The sequence below is a fragment of the Piliocolobus tephrosceles genome, chromosome 10 (genome assembly GCF_002776525.5).
Source record: "Piliocolobus tephrosceles isolate RC106 chromosome 10, ASM277652v3, whole genome shotgun sequence".
In the NCBI taxonomy this organism is placed as follows: Eukaryota; Metazoa; Chordata; class Mammalia; order Primates; family Cercopithecidae; genus Piliocolobus; species Piliocolobus tephrosceles.
This window is the reverse complement of record NC_045443.1, coordinates 126,975,470-126,998,219: the sequence shown is the minus strand read 5'-3', so window position 1 is coordinate 126,998,219 and position 22,750 is coordinate 126,975,470. Positions and strand designations below refer to the sequence as shown.

Sequence of the window (22,750 nt, the reverse complement as noted above, 5' to 3'; positions counted from 1 at the left end):
AGGAAGGAAGGAAGGAAGGAAGGAAGGAAGGAAACTGATTGCTGTGTAGAAGGAAGGAAGGAAGGAAGGAAGGAAGGAAACAAGGAAACTGATTGCTGTGTTACAGGAAAGAGGTCCCGATGAAGGAAGGAAGGAAGGAAGGACGGAAGGAAGGAAGGAAGGAAGGAAGGAAGGAAGGAAGGAAGGAAGGAAGGAAGGAAGGAAACTGATTGCTGTGTTACAGGAAAGAGGTCCCGATCCAGACCCCAAAAGAGGGTTCTTGGATCTTGCACAAGAAAGAATTCAGGGCAAGTCCACCGTGCAAAGCAAAAGCAAGTTTATTAAGAAAGTGAAGTGGTAGAATGATTTGTAATCCTTTGTATATATACCCAGTAATGGGATTGCTGGGTCACATGGTATTTATGGTTCTAGATCATTGAGGAATTGCCACACTGTCTTCCACAATGGCTGAACTAATTTACACTCCTACCAACAGTGTAAAACCATTCCTATTTCTCCACAGCCTCACCAGCATCTATTGTTTCCTGACTTTTTAATAATTGCCATTCTGACTGGCATGAGATGGTATCTCATTGTGGTTTTCATTTGCATTTCGCTAATGATCAGTGATGATGAGCTTTTTTTCATATGTTTGTTGACCACATAAATGTCTTCTTTTGAGAAGGGTCTGTTCATATTTTTTGCCTATTTTTTGATGGAGTTGTTTGTTTTTTTTTCTTGTAAATCTGTTTAAGTTCCTTGTAAATTCTGGATATTAGACCTTTGTCAGACACATAGATTGCAAAAATTTTCTCCCATTCACAGTACGTTGCCTGTTCACTCTGATGCTAAAAAAAAGAAAAGAAAAAAAAAGTAAAGTGGTGAAAGGGCAGCTATTCCATAGACGGAGTAGGAAGTTCCTGAAAGTAAGAGGAGGAAGGCGGCCACCCTAGGTACGATGCTTGTATATGTGGGGAGATGTGTTCTGCTACAAGGGTTTGTGATAAAGCATTAATTTTCTTAATTACTGTATTTTCCAATAATCAATATTATTATCTTTGTAAAATTAGGAATGCCTTTGCTCTCAAGATACTGGGATATCAGGACACTCCAAGTCTGGGTCTGTTTAGTAAACATTATTAATTGTTCCCTTACCCATAAACATCTAGAGGCTGGGAATGCCTAACTTCCTGGGAATGCAGCCCGACAAGTCCCAGCCTCACTTTCCAGCCCTCACTCAAGATGGCGTCGCTCTGATTCTAGCCTCTGATGTATCTGCCCCCTCCCTTTACAACAGGATCCTTAATCCGAAGGGTTGCAAGTATTCTTACCTGCCGCATCAAGGGTTACCCAAGGCTCCTCCGGGGATATGGCGAGTTGTCCAATGGGAGCTGTGGCGGAAGGTCTCGGGCCCGTCACTCAGGATTGCCTGGCTATTTCGGTCATCATCAGTTCGGATACCAGTGGCTCTTTCTGGGATGCTGGGCAATCCCTTTTCCAATGACCAGTTTTCTTTTCTTTATTTTATTTTGGTTTACTCTAAGTTCTGAGGTACATGTACAGAACGTGCAGGTTTGTTACACAGATATACATGTGCCATGGTGGTTTGCTGCACCCATCAACCCATCATCTAGGTTTTAAGCCCCACATGCATTAGGTATTTCTCCTAATTATATCTCTCCCCTTGCCGTCCACCCACCAACAGGCCCTGGCATGTGATGCTCCCCTTCCTGTGTCCATGTGATCTCATCGTTCAACTCCCACTTGTGAGTGAGAACATGTGGTGTCTGGTTTTCTGTTCCTGTGTTAGTTTGCTGAGAATGATGGTTTCCAGCTTCATCCATGTCCCCGCAAAGGACATGAACTCATTCGCTTTTATGGCTGCACAGTATTCCATGGTGAATATGTGCCACATTTTCTTTATCCACTCTATCATTGATGAGCATTTGGGTTGGTTTCAAGTCTTTGCTATTGTGAATAGCACTGCAGTAAACATATATGTGCATGTGTCTTTATAGTAGAATGGTTGATAATCCCTTGGGTATATACCCAGTAACGGGATTGCTGGGTCAAATGGTATTTCTGGTTCTAGATCCTTGAGGGATCACCACACTGTCTTCCACTATGGTTGAACTAATTTACACCCCCACCAACAGTGTAAAAGCATTCCTATTTCTTCACATCCTCTCCAGTACCTGTTGTTTCCTGACTTTTTAATGATCACCATTCTCACTGGTGTGAGATGGTATCTCACTGTGGTTTTGATTTGCGTTTCTCTGATGACCAGTGATGATGAGCTTTTTTTTCATGTCTGTTGGCTACATAAATGTCTTCTTTTAAGAAATGTCTCTTAATATCCTTCGCCCACTTTTTGATGGGTTTGTTTGTTTGTTTGTTTGTTTCTTGTAAATTTGTTTAAGTTTCTTATAGATTTTGGATGTTAGATCTTTGTCAGATGGATAGATTGCAAAAATGTTCTCCCATTCTGTAGGTTTCCTGTTCACTCTAATGATACGTTCTCTTGTTGTGTAGAAGCTCTTTAGTTTAATCAGATCTCATTTGTCAATTTTGGCTTTTCTTGCCATTGCTTTCGGCGTTTTAGTCATGAAGTCTTTGCCTATGCCTATGTCCTGAATGGTATTGCCTACGTTTTCCTCTAGGGTTTTTGTGGTTTTAGGTTTTATGTTTAAGTCTTTAATCCATCTTGAGTTAATTTTTGTATAAGGTATGAAGGAAAGGGTCTGGTTTCTGTTTTCCACATATGGCTAGCCAGTTTTCGCAGCACCATGTATTAAATAGGGAATCCTTTCTCCATTGCCTGTTTTTTCAGGTGTGTTGAAGATCAGATGGTTGTCGATGTGTGGTGTTATTTCTGAGGTCTCTGTTCTGTTCCATTAGTCTATATATCTGTTTTGGTACCAGTACCACACTGTTTTGGTTACTGTAGCCTTGTAGTATAGTTTGAAGTCAGATAGCGTGATGCCGCCAGCTTTGTTCTTTTTGCTTAGGATTGTCTTGGCTATACAGGCTCTTTTTTGGTTCCATGTGAAATTTAAAGTAGTTTTTTCTAGTTCTGTGAAGAAAGTCAATGGTAGCTTGATGGAGATGGCATTGAATCTATAAATTGCTTTGGGCAGTATGGCCATTTTCACGATACTGATTCTTCCTATCCATGAGCATGGAATGTTTTTCCATTTGTTTGTGTCCTCTCTTATTTCCTTGAGCAGTGGTTTGCAGTTCTCCTTGAAGACATCCTTCATGTCCCTCATAAGTTATATTCCTAGGTATTGTATTCTGTTTGTAACAATTTTGAATGGGAATTCATTCATGACTTTGTTCTCTGCTTGTCCATTATTAGTGTATGGGAATGCTTGTAATACTTGCATATCGATTTTTTATCCTGAGACTGCCGAAGTTGCTTATCGGCTTAAGGAGTTTTTGGGCTGAGACGATGGAGTTTTCTAAATATACAGTCATGTCATCTTCAAAGAGACAATTTGAGTTCCTCTCTTCCTATTTGAATACTCTTTATTTCTTTCTCTTGCCTGATTGCCCTGGCCAGAACTTCCAATACTGTGTTGAATAGGAGTGGTGAGAGAGAGCATCCTTGTCTTGTGCCGGTTTTCAAAAGGAGTGCTTCCATCTTGTGCCCATTCAGTATGATACTGGCTATGGGTTTTTCAAAAATAGCTTTTATTATTGTGAGATATGTTCAGATCTAAAATTGACACCCTAACATCACAATTAAAAGAACTAGAGAAGCAAAAATTGACACCCTAACATCACAATTAAAAGAACTAGAGAAGCAAGAGCAAACAAATTCAAAAGCTAGCAGAAGACAAGAAATAAGTAAGATCCAAGCAGAACTGAAGGAGACAGAGTCATGAAAATCCCTTCAAAAAAATCCATGAATCCAGGAGCTGTTTTTTTTGAAAAGATTAACAAAATAGAGACTGCTAGCCAGACTAATAAAGTAGAAAAGAGAGAAGAATCAAATAGACAAAATAAGAAATGATAAAGGGGATATCACCACTGATCCCACAGAAATACAAACTACCATCAGAGAATACTACAAACACCTCTAGGAAAATAAACTAGCAAATCTAGAAGAAATGGACAAATTCCTAGACAAACACATCCTACCAAAACTAAACCAGGAAGAAGTCGAATCCCTGAATAGACCAATAACAAGTTCTGAAATTGAGGCAGTAATTAATAGCCTACCAACCAAAAAAAGGCCAGGACCAGACAGAGTCACAGCCGGATTTTACCAAAGGCACAAAGAGGAGCTGGTACCATTCCTCCTAAAACTATTCCAAACAGCAGAAAAAGAGGGACTCCTCCCCAACTCATTTTATGAAGCCAGCATCATCCTGATACCAAAACCTGGCAGAGACACAACAAAAAAAGAAAATTTCAAGCCAGTATCCCTGATGAACATCGATGCGAAAATCCTCAATAAAATACTGGCAAACTGAATCCAGCAGCAGCACATCAAAAAGTTTATTCGCCACAATCAAGTCGACTTCATCCCTAGGATGCAAGGCTGGTTCAACATACACAAATCAATAAATATAATCCATCACATAAACAGAACCATGTCTAGCTCTTTTTCTTCTTTTCCTCTCATCAAACATGCACACAACTGCTGCAGAGGTTTATCCTGACTGAGCAGCAAAAATGCTTGAACATAGGATATTTCATCCCGCTTTCCCTCCCACTTACAAAACAAACTCACTTGAAGTATAGTATTGAAGGCCATAGTTCCAGTAGGGGGCCATTTCTCTTGCTTTTCCAAATAATAACAAAGCCAAATACCAGTATTACATAGAAACACCAGTTTTCTGTTCTTAAGCCCATTCGGTTGAAACGGGTCCCAATGTTCAAGAATATATCCCAGTGGTGAGTTCTTTGGAACCGATGCTGTGGTTCCCATGAAGGAAGCAGGTGATGCTGAAAGAAAAGTTCCAAACCTGTGAGATTGTATTGTCGCTGGCCGAGTTCCACTAACAAGGATAAGACAGGTTTTGAAGGCCAGCTGCATTAATGAGGGGATCCCTGCCAAAAATTGAGTTCTCTTATTCACATTATCCAAATAACATAAGTGAACTGAGCCAGGAATCTTAGATAAACCACAACATGGACTTTGACAAAAATGTCGAAGAAGGCAAAGGAAATGATGAGAAGGACCAGAGCAAGCAGGTTCTGGGCAATAGCAGGCAAGCAAAGCTGGTTTGCCCAAATCCAAGAAAGGAAAGAAGTTTTTTTAGTGTGCAAAATGAAACAAAATGGCAAAGGGAAGAGTCCCCTGATTTCCATCCTTGTGCTTCTCAGTCACACCTAGTCAGCATAGTGACAACAAAACACAACCATGTCTGTCTAATCCTACTGTTCATAGCTGTTAAATACCAAATCTCAATCAGCAATTTTAGAGACAGAGCCATCAATGCTTTTTGCTCCTAATGTTTTGCAGGCAGACATTTGGACATCGGGAGGGACATAGGAAAAGACTAAGTTAAAATCCCTAAGACCCTTTAAATAAAGTCTCCTGAAAATGACAGTGACACAGAGACAGCAACCAAGAAATTGATTCATGCAGCAATAGAAAAAGGCAGGTTAATATGAAGAGCAGAGCCTGCGGTGCCAAACCTGCTTTTAGCCGAGAGGGACTTTACTGAGAGGAGCCTCTAGCCCCCTAAATCTTAGAAGCAACTAAGTCGGGCCCTAACCCGAGATCAGGCGTCTAACCCAAGGTTGGTCAAGCATCCTTGCCTTTTATTAAGAGGGGCCTCTAACCCACTCTGTCTTAGGAGAGACTCTGACTCCCCTAAGTTGGGCCTCTAACCCAATCCCATTCTGTACCCAGGTATATGCACCCCACTTACCCAAAGTTAGCCAATTGGTGCATGCAGATGATTTTCCTTCGGATCGGGGGTCTCTTCAGTATCATCCGTTTGGGGTTTGCCAGAAATATGTTACAGGACCCCAACATTTACCCAAAGGTAGTCATTGGGTCAGGGTTTCTGCACTATAGTCCCATCTGTGGTCACCAGAAATATGTTACAGGAAAGGGGTTCTGATCCAGACCCCAAGAGAGGGTCCTTGGATCTCATGCCAGAAAGAATTCAGGGCAAGTCCAAAGTGCAAAGCAAAAGCAAGCTTATTAAGAAAGTAAAGTGGCGAAAGGACAGCTACGCCATAGACAGCGTAGGACATTCCGGAAGTAAGAGGAGGAAGGGGTCCACCCTGGGTACAATGTTTGTGTATATGGAGAAATGTGCTCTGCTGCAAGGGTTTGTGATAAAGGATTAATTTTCTTAATTACTATGTTTTATAAGAATCAATATTATTATCTTTATTTACTTTTTGAGACAGGGTCTTGCTGTCACCCAGGCTGGAGTGCAGTGGCACGATCTCAGTTCACTGCAACCTCTGCCTCCTGGGTTGAAGCAATTCTCCTGCCTCAGCATCCCCAGTAGGTGGAATTACAGGCACATGCCACCATGCCCGGCTAGTTTTTTTTTTTTTTTTTTTTCTTAGAGGTGAGGCTCCACCATGTTGGCCAAGCTGATCTTGAACTCCTGACCTCAAGTGATCCACCCGCCTCAGACTCCCCTAAGTGCTGGGATTACAGGAATGAGCCACCACGCCTGGCAACATTATTTTCTGTAAAGCAAAATCGGGAATGTCTTTTTTCTCCAGATATTGGGATATCTGGACACTCCCAAGTCTGGGTCTGTTTAGTAAACATTAATTTGTTTCCTTAACTGTAAACATCTAGAGGCTAGGAATGCCTAACTTTCTGGGAATGCCGCCCAGCAAGGGCCAGCCTCATTTTCCAGCCCTCACTCAAGATGGAATTGCTCTGGTTCAAACACCTTTGACCCTGGCTCCACTCAGGAACAATCAGAAATCTGTAAGGATGATGCCTGAACATTGCTTTATTTGTAAAGTTCCCAGGCAATTTGAATGCATGGGAGGTGGAAAAATCACTGCTTTAACCAGATATATTTTATAAACTTCTCTTTGACTGACTGTATGTATCTCCTATAATACATCAGATTCCCTTCTGATGAATATGAGGAATTACATTCTATTATAAGCACAAAATGTAACAAGATAAACATGACCATTGTTTTCAGGATATGTACCATCTGTCAGACACACAAACTGCAAGGGCACAGTGCTTGTCTTTAGAGTAAAACGTGAAGAAGTGATAAATATTGCCTACTATGCAAGAGTTTGGGAAGCTGTTCAGTGCTAAATATTTACAAAGGGGCATTAAAATTCAAATTCCCACTGTTGCACTAAGATACATGTGATGAGATATTCCAACGAGATCACCGTGTGCAGCATTTATAAAGGAAATTGTCAGGAACTCGGTCCACAGCCCTACTGTAGATGAACTATTGGAGAACTCAGGAACTCGGTCCACAACCCTACTGTAGATGAACTATTGGGGGAACTCAGGAACTTGGTCCACAACCCTACTGTAGATGAACTGTTGGGGAACTCATGCAAGCTAAGGAGTCTTTCCACAAAATCACACTCATGCAGCGTTTTCCCCACAAGTTCAAGGTACAACCTTCCTGAACGTTGGTATAGTCCTGGGTTAAGAATTCTCAACTTAGAATATTTTCATCACCACTTCTTAGAGAGGGCAGTTGGCTGAAAAAAGACATTGTTGCTTTTACATCTTGGCCAGGAAAAGGATCTAAAGAAGAAGGGAAAATCTAAATTTATAGAACAATCATGTAAGGTTATTGGAAGAGTAAAATTAGATGAAGTAAATGGAGCACTTATTACCTTATATTTATTGAATGGTATTATAGGTGGGTCTTCTAGGATGGCAAGAACTTATATATATGCAGAGATTTATAAGGTTTTTCTGATAAAACAAACTCTAAAAACAGAAGTATGGGGCTGTGGGGTGGAAGGCGTCCAGTATTCCAGTGCAGGCAAGGTTTGTCGATTTTTATTTGAGGTCAAGGAACCTGGAAGGAAATAGGGGCAGAATGTGATGTGGACATATAAGCAGTTATTGTGTACAATGAACTACACACATGCAGGTGTTCACACGGCTCAAACACAAGTAATGCTAATTCTGTTCTATACATTCCTCTTCTCGTGATTAAAAACAGAAGGCGAGGCTCAACCCAGACAAGATGGAGATGATCCCATTTCATCAACAGGAAAGTCAGACCCACATTCTTATCAAGTTCAAATACAAAAACAAAGATGCATTCTAGCATCTTCATTCCAAGTTCCCTCTAGCTGTGAGCAGAAATGCCAGTCAAGGGCTTCAAAGACACAGTGGCATCCTTTTCTTATGAAAAGAAAGGTGTGGGGAAAAAAAGCCCACCATGGCCTAGGGAATTTGTTGACGATTTTTATCACACCAGCTGCTTCTCAAAGAGTTAAACAACTTTCTTTCAGGAGCCAAGGAGTGCATTTTGTAGGATTCAAAAACCAGCCGTCATCTTTTCCCCATCATTACTCATAGCCCATTGCAGCTATCCCGTTCCATGGGAGAGATGGCTGCTTAAGCGGAAGGCTGATCTCCGCAATTGAGGTTTTCTTTTGGCAGTTCTTCTCATCTCATTTCTCTGGCCCCCTCCTTCCTCTCCTCTTTCTTTTCCCCCTCCCCTTCGTCTTCTTCTATCTTTCTTTTTCTTTTCTTATTGTTTCTTTCCTTTTTTTTTTTTCTTAGACCTATTTTCATTCTGTCGCCCAGGCTGGAGTGCAGTGGTATGATCCCATCTCACCACAACCTCTGCCTCCCAAGTTCAAGCAATTCTTATGCCTCAGCCTCCCGAGTAGCTGAGATTATAGGCACATGCCACCACACCCGGCTAATTTTTTTATTATTAGTAGAGATAGAGTTTTGCCCTGTTGGCCAAGCTGGTCTCAAACTCCTGACCTCAAGTGATCGCTTTCATCTTTCCTTTCTTTCTACTTCTCTCTCTCCTTCCATTTCTCCCTCCCTCCTTCTTTCTCTCTCTCCCTCCTTCTCTGTTCATTAGAATCTCCCCTGATATTCTAGTTTTCCATCTCATCCCTCCTATTGAGAACAAGGCTCCCTGGAAGCCCCACCATTTATCTCTGAGCTTCTTACTGATAAACTTGGGTGAGTTTGGCGGTGTGATAAAAAATGTCAACAGCTTTGTCACATATAAAAGAACAAACCTTATTCTCCTAAATGTCAGAGTTCAATGATCATTTCTCAAAGGTTTAAATTCAAATCTTTTAGAAATAGATCTGACAGGTAGACGTTGTTTGTCCACTGAGGCTTTAAAATGCACCTCTTTCAGCGGGTTCCTCTGTTCATTCTCACCTACACCCTGTTCATTTCCTCTTCAGGCAAAGGTAGGCACTAAATCTACATTTTTCTACCTGTCACATAGAAGAGCAGATATTATACCAAAAATCACTATGATGAGGCAGCCAGCTAATTAATTACTTAAATAGCTGTAAAAATAATCCAGAAAGTCCTAGGTGGATTTGTTTCTAGATGTATGCTTATAGGAAAATTGAGTGTCTAGCAACCAGTCTTTGTCTCAGTGACTCCCGTCTCCGTGTAGTATCTGGCGACTTCTGCATGCTCGTCACAGCGACCCCGTTGACCCTGCTTTGTTGTGCACACCTCACCTGTTTCTCTGCAATTCTGTCTTACCACTGCCAGAGAACAGAACCATGCCACCCTCAGACAGCCTTAAAATTCTGTGCACCCAACTCAATCTGGCTGTGGCTTTGGAAAATCCAATAGAAGTTGCATAGACGTTTGTGAGAGTGAGGAAATGCATTCCCCTAAATGGAGAATGGGAAAGGAAGCGTTTAAGAAAGGCAATCACTATTTCCTGTAATTATCCACAAATACCCACTCTGGGGCAGCTGAGCAGCCCACAGACAGAAGGACTTTGGAACCTGGAGTGATAGTATCTAAGACCAGGCAAATGCTGCAGAGCATATTAAAGCTCCTTTGTTCATTTTGGAATGGCATCTCTGAATGCTCTTTGCAGAGATGTGTGCACTTGATTCCATGTGGAGGTACATAGAGAAATGGCCAAGGGCTGCCCACTCTTTGCCAAGCATGCTATGCCTCATCAGTCCCTGAAAGCTGTTCTCCTCTGTGTCTTCTCTCCAGTGCGGATGGTGCCTCCTACGAAGTCATGCAGATCGACGTGGAGGTGGAAGAGCCCAGTGACCTACCAGCCACACAGCTGGTCACGTGGCAGGTCGAGTACCCCGGAGAGATTACGTCTGACTTGGGAGTGTCGAAGATCTATGTGAGCCCAAAGGACTTGATTGGAGTTGTGCCACTCGCTATGGTAAGCAAGCCCCGCCTTGGGCTGTTAGGACTGAACTCGGAGGAGGGGAAGGCGCCGTACGGTGACCCAGGCTGGGTGGGGAAAAGTGGAGGAGCCAAGAACCGGGACAGTGAGAAATGAAACCACAAAGTTGACTGCCAATAGCCAATTGTGTGTGTGTGTGAGTGGGTGTGTGTGTGTTGATCGATCTATTTATCTATCTATCTATCTATCTATCTATCTATCTATCTATCTATGTATCTATCTATCTGTCTATAAAACAATTTTCTTAACATATTATTTAGAAAATAACCTCCAGGTGTTAGATTTGGGTCTGCTATTGTGTGAAAATTGTTGATGACTTGATAGATGTGTTTGTAGCTTATGATGTAGACACCTGTGGATCTCAAACCCACACAGCTGTGGAGTCCATGTAGATCAAGTATAGGAGTGAAGTGTGCTGAGACATTTGTCAAACACCTACCTGGTCCCGCAGACCACCAATTAGAAAATATTGACCAGTGTTCTTATGACATGCTGAAAGAACACCAGAAATCAGTTCTTCAATCCAAGGCAACTGGACAGCTGCCTGGTGACACTAAACTGGTTACTGTGTTTGTTGTTCATTAGGAAATATAAGGGTGTTTGGGTGACTGTAGTTGACAAGGGCTCTTACTCTTTTATTTGAGAGGCACTGAGCATCCCTGGTTATTATTTTGTGTGAGACGGTCGTGCCCTTTGCTTTGGACTCTTAGTGATTCTGTCACAGGGAATAGCAACGCTTGAACATTGAGGGGATAGCAAGGAGAAAGGCTTGAACCCGGGAGGTGGAGGTGACAGAGCCAGCCTGAGTGACAGACGGAGACTTCATCTCAAAACAAAACAAAATGAAACATGATGGGCTGAGTTGTTAGCAGTGAGCTCTGTGCGGCTTCCTCTGGAACTAAGTGGAGAGCCAGAGTCCTGTCTGATCAACCTTTTGTACTGGGAGTGTTCTGACTCTTCCCAGAGCAAGGTGCCTTATTTTAACCTTGACTTGGTTGGTAAAAGAGTGTTGTCATGCAAGGGATGTGGTTGCCATTATTAAATTACTTTGCTTTTGTTCATTTTATCTTTATTGAGAGATATGTGAAAGAAATGTTAGATCCATGCATCCATTGATTGATTGATTGATTAATGTCACACATCCCTGAAACAGAAGAGAAAAGGAGGAAAGCCAGCCTGCCTGGACCGCTGGCAGTGAGTGAGTTGAGTTTAGTCTCCGGGGAACTTGGAAGCCAGCATGAGGAGTTGGATTGTTGCATGCAGTGGGAAGCCCCTGAGAGGGGTCTGCAGGGGAGCCACATGGACTGACTTATGTTTTCAGAAGATCAGTGTGGCTGTACATAGAGAATGAATTCAAGAGGGTAAGAGAGCATTAGGGGACTGTATTCTGGCTTCTGGAAGAAAAAAAAAAAAAGACCTTATAATGCCGACCTACAGAGCTTGATGTTTACTTGGCTCTCGACATCCTGTGTAAATTTCAGCAGCCTGGGACTCCTAAGGTGGCTCCGGCAGGTCAGGGTGTGGCCTCTTTCCATCCTGTTGCTTTGAGTAACCCCAAAGACATTGGCCTAATCACTCTTACTCCAAATTGATGACAACCATACCCACGTTACAGCTATTTTCTAAATGTTCACATTCCATGTTGATGAAGCTGCAGGAAAATGGGAATCATTACACAAAGCAGGTGGAATTTTATATTTGTTAAGCTTTCTGGAAGTCAGCTTGGCAAATATTATTTAATATATGATATTGTATTACTTTAAAAATTTTGTTTATTATTTATTTTTCTTTTTTTGTGAGACAGAGTTTCACTCTGTCGCCCAGGCTGGAGTGCAGTGGCGCAATCTCAGCTCACTGCAACCTCTGCCTGCCAAGTTCAAGTGATTCTCCTGCCTCAGCCTCCTGAGTAGCTGGGATTACAGGCACCTGCCAACATGCCCAGCTAATTTTTGTATTTTTCGTAGAGATGGGGTTTCACCATGTTAGCCAGGCTGGTCTTGAACTCCTGACCTAAGGTGATCCACCTGCCTCGGTTTCCCAAAGTGCTGGAATTACAGGCATGAGCCACCATACCTGGCCTATAAATTTTTATAATATATTTTATAAGTGGAAAATGGGAGAGTGTGCTTCTCTCCTTCCGGAGGACCCTACCTCTGCTCCCACCCCATCAGCCTAGGAGCTCCACCAAGTGCTGACGTGTAGCTGCAAGGGAGGCTGGAGAGAGTGAGCTGTTCCAGGAGCCAGATGCCCCGCTGCAAGCATGCAGCAGTGGGAGAAGGGAGTGCACCTGGGGAAATGTCTGGCGCTGTCCTGGCTGAGATAATAGCAGTGGAGCAGCTGCATCCACCTTAGAAGACAAGACTTCCGGATGCACTGCATACAGGTGTGAAGAAAACACACGAATAAAAGATGTCTCCTAGCTTTAGGCCCAAACAAAAATTCCCGGTATATCTCCACGACACTACCACACAAGCTTAAAATTTAAGAGCTTTTGGCCAGGTGCGGTGGCTCACGCCTGCAATCCCAGCACTTTGGGAGGAGTGGATCACAGGGTGGGCAGATCACGAGGTCAGGAGATCGAGACCATCCTGACTAACATGGTGAAACCCCATCTCTGCTAAAAATACAAAAAAACTTAGCCAGGTGTGGTGACGGGCGCCTGTAGTCCCAGTTGCTGGGGAGGCTGAGGCAGGAGAATGGCGTGAACCTGGGAGGCGGAGCTTGCAGTGAGCCAAGATCGCACCACTGTACTCCAGCCTGGGAGACACAGCGAGACTCTGTCTCAAAAAAAAAAAAAAAAAAAAAAAAATTAAGGGCTTTTTTGTTATAAAATAGCCTATGGTCTGTATTTTTGTACAAAAATCTTTGCACACATTTTTAATGAACTCCTTCAGGTCAACTTTTAGAAATAAATTCAAATCAAGGGATATGTAATATTGTATTACTTTTTCTATAATGTTTGCCAAACTGCCTTTCAGAAAGCTTAACCAATTTAAAATTTCCCCTGCTATGTGTAGTGATACCCATTTTCCTGCAACTTCCTCTAACATGAAACATTAAAGGTTTAGAAAACAGACAATTTATTCAGCAAAAAGTACATCTCAATGTTGCTTTAATTTGCCCTTCTTAGATGACATGTTTATTTCCTATTAAGCATTTGGTTTTTGCCCATTTTCTTTTCTCATTGGGAATTCAATTTCTTCTTATAGCTTTGTTATAAATCTTTTTTTTTTATTATGGTAGAAATCATATAACATTCAAGCTACCATCTTAACCATTTTAAGTGTATAGTTTAGTAATATTAAGTATTTTCTCATTGCTGAGCAACAGATCTCCAGAGCTTTTTCATCTTTTAACACTGAAACTCTAAAGCTACTAAACACAAATTCCTCCTGCCTCCTCCGCAGACACTGGTAACCACCTGTCTATTTCTGTATATTAGTGATCCTAACCTTTCCGTCGACATACTGCAGGTACTCTTACTAGTTTGCCATTTGCCAATTAACTTTGCTGGTCGGACTTTTTTGGCTTGCACAGTCTGTTTGTTTAATTTGTATGTAGTCAAATCCATTATCTTTTCCAGAATGGAAATCCCTCATCTCCCTCTAATTATATCCAAGACCAAAAAGGCATAAAATCTCCAAATATTAAACTATTCACACACATCACAACTGTCTTCAAAACTAATACTGAAAGTGAGTGCAATTGTGGTAATTTCGTGCTGTTGTTAAGGATTTCAGGTCCGCTTGGGCTGGCGCTGGTGGCCTCTCCATTCTTTGTGTGCTGTGCAATTTCATCTCCGGGAAAGCTCTGGGATGAGATGAGGTCAAGTATTTGCATTGAAAGCTACTTTTTAGAAGCACATTTTTTTCAATATTTTGTATTTTTTTATTGAAGTTTTCTTCAGTATTGTGCCTTTTTTCCCCTAATGTCTAGGGTCATGAAAGTTTTTAGTTTCTTAATCCAGTTACAGGTTTTTATGAGATTTATTACATTGTTTTTTCAGTTCAGAAAATCATGCCTTACTATGTTGTAAGTAAATATGTTTTTGTTTTTAGGGAGGCAAATTCTGAGGGAAAAGGTCATTAAAGGTGCCTTAGCATTAATCTATTACGTGCTTATCTGTAACCACATTAGTGCCTGAAGAGTGGTGTTTGCTCTTCTTTTCCTTTTTCTTTTTTTTTTTTTTTTGGAGACAGAGCCTCGCTTTGTCGCCCGGGCTGGAGCGCAGTGGTGTGATCTCAGCTTACCGCAACCTCCGCCTCCCGGGTTCAATAGATTCTCAAGCTTCAGCCAAATAACTGGGATTGCAGGTGTGCGCCATCATGCCTGGCTAAGTTTTATATTTTAGTAGAGATGGGGTTTTGCCGTGTTGCCCAGGCTAGTCTCGAACTCCTGGCCTCAAGCAACCCGCCCGCCTGTGCCTCCCAAAATGCTAGGATTAGGGGCATGAGCCACTGCACCCAGCCTGGTGTTTGCATGTCTTGGAAAAGTTGGAGTCCCATTTGTAGTGACACAGCTTTCCAAGGAGAAAGGTCTCCGTTTCTCAAAGTTCTTCAACGTCCTTCTCTCCTAACTGCCTCCTGAGTTTTGGCTAAAACAAGTGTTTCAAGTTTACACCAGTGTTCAGGGGTAATGGCACTGATATATATACTTTATCAATTTTTGAATGCCTTATCAGCTAGTCGTTTAAAACATTGTAACAAGTCCTCTTCATTTTAAAATAAAACAAACATTTTTCTTCCTCTTGGGTAGTGGCTGTTTGGATATTATGCTTGTGGCTAATGTTGTTGTAAGTGCAGGATATGGAGGTGAATGACTGTGCTCTCCTGTGGGATTTTAAGAACATGGCCTCCCAGGTGGGTCTCTTGACCAGCTTCTCATTTTGCTTTGGGTCTCAGCTATGACCACTAAGTTTTAGTTATTAGAATCAGGAGACATGGTCAGGACAGACAATGTCTGTATTATCCTTGAAAATATCAAAGGAGAACTCCAGCCCTACAGGGAGCTGGTGCTGATGGTGTTATGTGGCGTTCACCATGGCATAAGGATACACACAGACGTATCTGCCAAACCCAGCCCCAAAGATCCTGGGGAAGACCACAGAGCTCTTAAACAAACGTGAAGAATCAAATGTGCCATTGCTCTTTAGGAATGCAATTCGATATCACATTCTGAGCTTTTTCTCAAACGTGATTCTGATGGAAAGGCAAAAACCATCTCAGAATTGTCTCGTTGGAGCCCAGCTCCCATGCCACATCCTCCACGGGGTCTTCCTTGATCCTCGGGCTCAGACAGGATCCACATTAACTCCTCTACTCTGTGCACCCATGTTTTCCTTGCACACAATGAGGGCAGTAGGCAAGTCGGAGGGTTCTGACACTGCAGAGTTGTTCTTGAGGGTTGAGATCATGTGTTTGGAGCCATCATAGGTAGGGGTCGTACCCAAGAAGCTTGGGAGGACATTGGCTCAGTATGTCCCTTTGATTTGCACTCTAAGTCCTTCCTCGTCTCGTTTTATTCTTTGAACCCTGCTGTATTTGTCTATTGTCTGTTGCTTACAACAGAATGCCTGAAACTGGGTGATTGATAAGGAAAATTATTTATTAAAGTTCTGGAGGCTGAGAATTTCAAGGTCAAGAGGCCACAGGTGGTGAAGACCTTCTTGCTGGTGGGGAACTCTCTGCAGAGTCCCAAGGCAGAGCAGGGCATTGTATGGGGGTGGGCGCTGAGTATGCTAATGTGCTGTCTCAGGTCGCTCCGCCTCTTCTTACAGTGCCACCAGTCTCACTCCCATAATAACCCATTAATCCATTCATCCATGAATGGATTAATTCACATCCATGAACGGATTAATTCATATTCACAAATGGATTAACTCATTCACGAGTGTAGGGCCCTCATGGCCCAATCACCTCTTAAAGGCCCACCTCTCAGTATTGCCACATTGGGGATTAAGTGTCAACGTGATATGGGGAGGGAACATGTAAACCATAGCACCCACCTAAACCTCTCCAACTCCAAGCGTTTTTTCCAAACTGGAAGCTGCTAGACTCCAGTGAACCCCTCCTGACGTGTGATATTTCATACTCAGATGCTGTCTTCTCATTAGCACACGTAGGGAACTCCATAACCTGGGTAACTACAGGTGAAGCTAAGCAGATTATTCTCGGCCTGACCCTCCACCTACTTGGTTGAACGCTGAGTTCCTTCCTCATATGATTCTTGGGATTACAATAATGTAATCATTAAGGAATCTCTCCCTCCTTATCTCACTTGCGTCTTCCTAAATCTTCTCCATTAAGGCATGTTCTCCTGAATCTATGATTCGGTAGAAAATTTCCATTTCTGTGATCTTAGCAGACAAAACTTACTCATATTTTTAGAACCATATAATTTTATTATTGTAAACCGTCTGATGAAATACATTTTAAATAAGCTTTACTGAATCAAGTACATTTCTCTTCTGAAATAAAATGAGCTTCCTTTTCACCAACCATACTCTCCCCTCATCTTTAGAATCTTTGGGACGTATTCCCCTGGCACAGTCACTTGGTTTGTGTTACATCCTTCCAGTACTGTGATTATGCTCAAACACTGTCCTCCTGATATCACCCAGCAGAAAGCACAGGACCAGCCGATAGCTGGTGCTCAGTAAAGGCTTGTAAGAGAACAGCCTTATCCCTCACTGGAATGTACATGAGTGCGAGGAGATGGTAACCCAGGCCACCTGTCTCCCTGCAGTTTTGAAGTCAGCACAGGTAATGTATGGTAACAGTCACCCACTAAGATCAAGACTTAAGAAAAGGCTGTCAAATTAGGGAAGGGAGCTTCCTTTCCTGGCTTGAGTAATATGGTTTTTTGAATTTTTGGCATAAAAGCAGATTCTTGCCTCTTTATTTGACTGTTCATAGCATTCTTTTTTTGTGTGAGAGCCTGTTAATTAATATGCCAGATACCCTCTGTTGTTTTACTCAGACTTTTTGAAAATTCAGTCACACTGCACAGCACACTATGGCTTTCATTTTCATACTTTCTTAACCACATGCAAATTAAGATAGCCCTTGAAAACATTTCTTCCCTAAAGCACCTTCTTGCATTGTGTTCGCTGAGTAGCCATTGCTCCCTAAACAGCATTCACAGTAATTACACCAAATGCTTACTCTTCATTAGGTACCAGGTATGGTTCTAGGAACTTCTACACATATATGGAGGAGATGAGGTCAGGGTAGGCAGGAGCTGGGTTCTAGAGACCCCATCAGCCATGGTACCTGCAGCGGGATTTCTGATTCAAGATGTATGAAAGTGTGTATTTATATATACATATATATATAAAGAATTTAATTCCCACAATGTCCCAGTGAAGTTGACATGACTATTATCCCCATTTCACAGATGGATGAGGCCACACAGAGTTGGAAAAATGGCCCCAGGCTACCCAGCTGAGAAGCTGAGCCGAAATTAGATTCCAGATGGATGAACTCCAGAGTCTAAGCTCATAACCAGTCCACTCCACCCCTCACACACGGGAAACAGAGCGTAGGCTGTTGATCAGTTCCATATGCAAAAAGACCTTTGGAAAATGCAAATGCAAGGCGGTGCACTCATAAAAATACGAAATTGAGAAGTCTTATTGAAATAGAAAAAGTCATCTGAAAATGAATTATGTATTATGCACAAAGCCCCTGCCTTTTCTTTTCAGCCCACTCTGTTGCCTCTGATGTTCCCTAATAAGCCGTCCTCTCCAGAGGTGATTTATAATGAGACGGCGGTGGTGGCTGAACTTCACTGCTTTTAAAGGCCCATAGTACAAAACAAATGCAGGAGAATTATTGCTTTTGTTGCTCACCGTGTGGTTATTACAGCCCTAGCTGTTGTACAACCAGTTGCTATCAGTGAACAAATAAGCTATGATGTCACTCATTTTAGAGGCACCACAGAAGCACAGTCCATTCAAAAAGCATTTCCTGAGCCTGCTATGTGCTGGGCACTTGCCTTTGTCTTGAGATTTAGCAGAGCTCATGCCACTCAGGGGAAGCAGCTGGGAAATATGTCAAAAATAATTGAGCAGGATAATTTCAGAATCAATACATGCTTGGAAGAAAAGAGAACGGGGCATCATGGAGGGAAAGACTCATTGAGATGTGCTCTTTCGGACTAGGTTATTCCTGCAGAGATGACATTTGAGCTCAGACATTGCTCCAGGAAGGGCCCAGCCTGGGAAGTTGTGAGAGGAGCTGGCTTTCCAGACAGAAGGAAAAGTGGGTGCTGAAGCCCAAAGCAGGGGCCAGCCCTGAGTGCTTTTGAATGGAAAAAGGGCCAGTGCAACTGGAGATAGTGAGTAGGGCAACGGTACAAGGAGATGAGGTCAGGGTAGGCCGGAGCTGGGTACTAGAGACCCCATCAGGCATGGTACATGCAGCGAGATTTCTGGTTCAAGATGTTTATATCTGATATGATTATGATTTATTTTTTAATATCACTCTGAATGCTATGAGGAGATCACATTTGCAGGGAGAGATCAACGGTGGAAATAGAAAGACCACTTGGGGGCACCTTTGGTGGTCCAGGTAGAAAGGATGACAACTTGGAATAGGGTGATGATGGGGATGGTGAAGACAAGCGGAAGGTCTCAGGATGTGTTTCATAAGTATAGCACCAGGACTTGCTTATAGGCTGGGCAAGGAGGGTATTTGAACAGCCGAGAGCCAATGTGAGTCTAGACTAGACAGACTGTCCAGTGAAACTTTCCGAGATGATATGAACGTTCTATAATCTAAACCATCCAGTATGGTGGCCACAGCCACATGTGGTTATTGGGTTCTAGAAATGTGGATTGTGTAACTGAATAACTGAATGTTTAAAATTAATATTAACATAAACAGCCATGTGTGCTAGTGGCTATCAGGTTAGACAGTATCTAAAGGTTTGGCTGGGGGATCAGGGGAATTCACATCGTTTCTGAGATGATGGTGGTTGGGATACTCTCCACTTGCTGTGCGGACCCACTGTTTGTTCTTCTCCACCCTGCTGTCTGTCCCTGAGGTCTTTCCTTTATGGATTATGTCAAACAAGCTGCCCTGCCCACTGGCTTCTGCTTGGTTCAGCCAGTGTAAGGCACTGAGAGGAGAGAGATCAGATAGAAGTTCCTTCCCTAATAAACACAGTTTGTCAATGGCCGTGCGCTCCATCAAAAGCACCTGCTATTGTCACTGAACTCTCTCCTTAGGCAACAGCAGCAGTGCCAGTTGTGATGTTTGGGTTGTCAACGCAGCTACGTGTGTCAGTCTGTACTTACAGCTGTCTCATTCACCCCCTTTACACAGAGACGCAAGTATCTGAGTGCAACATTATGACTTACGGAGCTGTTCTTGCCCCCAAAATTTATGTATTTGAGTACCTATTATTTTATTATAAACTATTTTCTTTTATTTATATTTTATATTTCAGTGAAAATATTAAAGCAATTTTTAAAATATGTGTATTGGTAGATTATATTAATTATGGTTCTTATTTCAGGACAGTAAAGTAAGTGCTACTTTATTTGTTACATAAATATTTGCTATATAAAAGGAGCCATAGCTCAAATAGAGTTGAAAACAGTGGGGTTGGCAGACACTTTCTGTGAAGGGACAGGTAGTAAATATTTTCAGGCTTGCAAGCCACACAGTCTCCGTGCAACAGTTCCACCCTGCATGTGGGGCCGGAAGGCAGCTGTTAACATGTAAGCAAATGGGTGTAATTGAGTTGCAGTAAAAAGCTGGAACTTTGTGAGAGCTGAAACTTTAATTTCATGTAATTTTCGTGTGTCACAAAGCAGTGTACTTCGTTTGATTTTTTTTAACCACGTATATGAATGCATAAAGCGTTCGTAGCTGCAGGACATACAAAAATGACAGCTTTTGCAGGCTGTGATTTGCTTATCCCAGGTCTAATGTCAGTGTAGCCTTTGCTTATCCAGGCCTGAGTTCCTCCTTTTGGGGGTTGAAAATCCCCCCCTACGATCCCCAATTATGATATAAATTTTTATTTCCTTGAATGAAGAATTCCCTCAAATAAAAAATAAAAAAAGTAGTGTTGTTGTGAGAAAAGTGTATTTTCCACGGAGAACAGAGATGAACCCTGACTATACATCACCCCGTGGAGAATGTCCGCGAGATTAACCGAGGCAGGTAGCTTGAGCTGCATTTTGCCTTGATCATTCTGAAGGCACCTCGGGTTTGATAACTCAGCCCCGAGCCTGTTAATCCCTGTCATGAGCGAACCCTCCCGATGGTGTAGGCTTCCACCCTTTCAGAGTCCTGGGGGGCCTCCAGCACTCACGATGCCTCATCTTCTTTCATCTTTCTTCATGCCTCTCACATTCCTTGGTGAACTTCATCGTCTTCCTCTTTGGTGGTGTCCACTGGACAGCGTCAGAGCTTGTTTGCTCTGTAGCTGGCAATGACCTTTGAAATAAACTCATATAAAAGTTTAAGGCAGAACCGGAAAGAGAACTGGAAACCGATTTAAGGGCATGTTTGTGACTAATTCTCAGGGTCTTAATGTGACTAATTGCTCAGAGCCAACGCTTCCTTGCCTCTTGAATTGCTTTCTAAGGACTGACTCACTCTGTAGCATCTAAAACCTTGTCAGCAACTACCAGAAGGTGAAAGCACCTTTCACGAAGGCTGGAGTGCCTGGGGGATTCATATTTCAGGTGTTATGCCAGCTGCCAAGCCCACAGTCCTCTCTTGTATCTGTGAGACTTGTTGTATTTCTCATAAGACCACCTAAAGCCCAACTCAAAATTCCAGCAAGCCTTAGGATCCATCTAATTTGCAGGTACCATTCAGCTTTGCCAGGCTTATGTTTTAGGGTGAATTTGATTTTGGTATTCTGTAATGTGTGGTTCAGATCATGGCGCACAAAATCCAGCCTCAACAGGAAGGCCTTTTCTGACCACCCCATCTAAAGAGCATCCTGCCGCATTCTGTATTCCCTTATCCTCACTTACCTTTTCTCCATGGTATTTCTTTGCACCTGACATATCTTGTTTCTGTCCAGCATCTGATCCCCAAGGGAATGGGGGTAGTTCCTGTTGTGTTCATGTTGTGTTTGCAGCACTTGGACTGGTCCGTCCCGCGGCAGAAGCTCGGTAACCATGCTGGTGCTGAGGAACGAATCAGATGGAGCGAATTCAGGTACCTGGCCTGAAAGTCTATAACTGAGCAGACTTTGGGCGAGGTAGATGACCTTTCTGCACCTCACTTTTGTCATCTGCAAACTGGGGATAATCATGGTGGCTCTACTTAACAGGGTGATGTAAAATGTAGTGAGTGTGGAAGTCACACATTTAGCATGGGGCCTGCCACTCAGTGGCTTTACAGTAAATACATGTGCTACTCTCAACAACAGTGCCAAAGAAGATGTGTTTGGGGATATTCACATGTAAAAATAAATAAATAAATAAATAAAGTAGTTATCACTTTTATTTATTTGTTTATTTTTTTGGAGACAGAGTCTTGCTCTATCGCCCAGGCTGGAGTGCAGTGGCGTGTTCTCGGCTCACTGCAACCTCTGCCTCCCAGGTTCAAGCAATTCTCTGGCTCAAACTCCCGAGTAACTGGGACTACAGGCATCCGCCACCATGTCTGGCTAATTTTCTGTATTTCTAGTAGAGATGAGGTTTCACCATCTTGGCCAGGCTAGTCTTGAATTCCTGACCTTGTGATCCACCCTCCTCCGCCTCCCAAAGTGCTGGGATTACAGGTGTGAGCCACTGCACCTGACCATCGCTTTTTTCTTCTACAAATTTTTGAAGAAATTAAGGTAAAAGTAAATGTTGAATGTCCTCTAGGGATGAAGAGACTAAATAAATCTATGATATTTTACATAGTAAGTAATAATGGCTGTGCTGTGTGTGTGCGAGCCTAAGCTCTTCTACCAGGCAGGTACCAATGGCAAAATGCTGCATCTGTTAGGACCTTTTCAAATTCAAACCAAACTGGCTTATGCAGAAATCAGAATTTATTGGTCCACTGTTTAAGACTGGATTCGTTTGGCTATGTGAACAGTCAAACTGTGTCTAATTAGGCCATCAACCTACCCTAAACTGGTAACAATCACCAGATACCCAGTCAGGCTGAGACAGACTTCATAAACTCATCAAAACCATGGGGACAGTATCGCCAAAGCATGCTAAGATCAGCTTCCTCCAAATGCAGGCAGTAAAAGATGGGTACTTGGATAAATTCAGGCTTCCAGTAGAAAGGAACAGAAGCTGGGAAATACAGTAAGTTTGAAAAAAAGAAAATCCTCAGCCAAAAAATTATAGGACGGATATGGTTATATAGAATTTTGGGTGAAGGAGGTAACTGCTTTTCCATTTATTTACAAAACAAATCTTAAAACCTTCAAAAAAAAAAAAACCTACTTCC

The 22,750-nt window shown here is 42.5% G+C and overlaps 1 protein-coding gene across 1 annotated transcript in view; it reads left to right on the top strand.

The window, feature by feature from the left end:
• TMEM132D (transmembrane protein 132D) overlaps positions 1–22,750 on the top strand; it is an 810,921-nt gene that overhangs the window by 541,422 nt on the left and 246,749 nt on the right. The window contains exon 4 of the mRNA XM_023187259.3: positions 10,124–10,307. Within this exon, the coding sequence (XP_023043027.1) occupies positions 10,124–10,307 (184 nt within the window). The remainder of the gene's footprint in view (positions 1–10,123; positions 10,308–22,750) is intronic.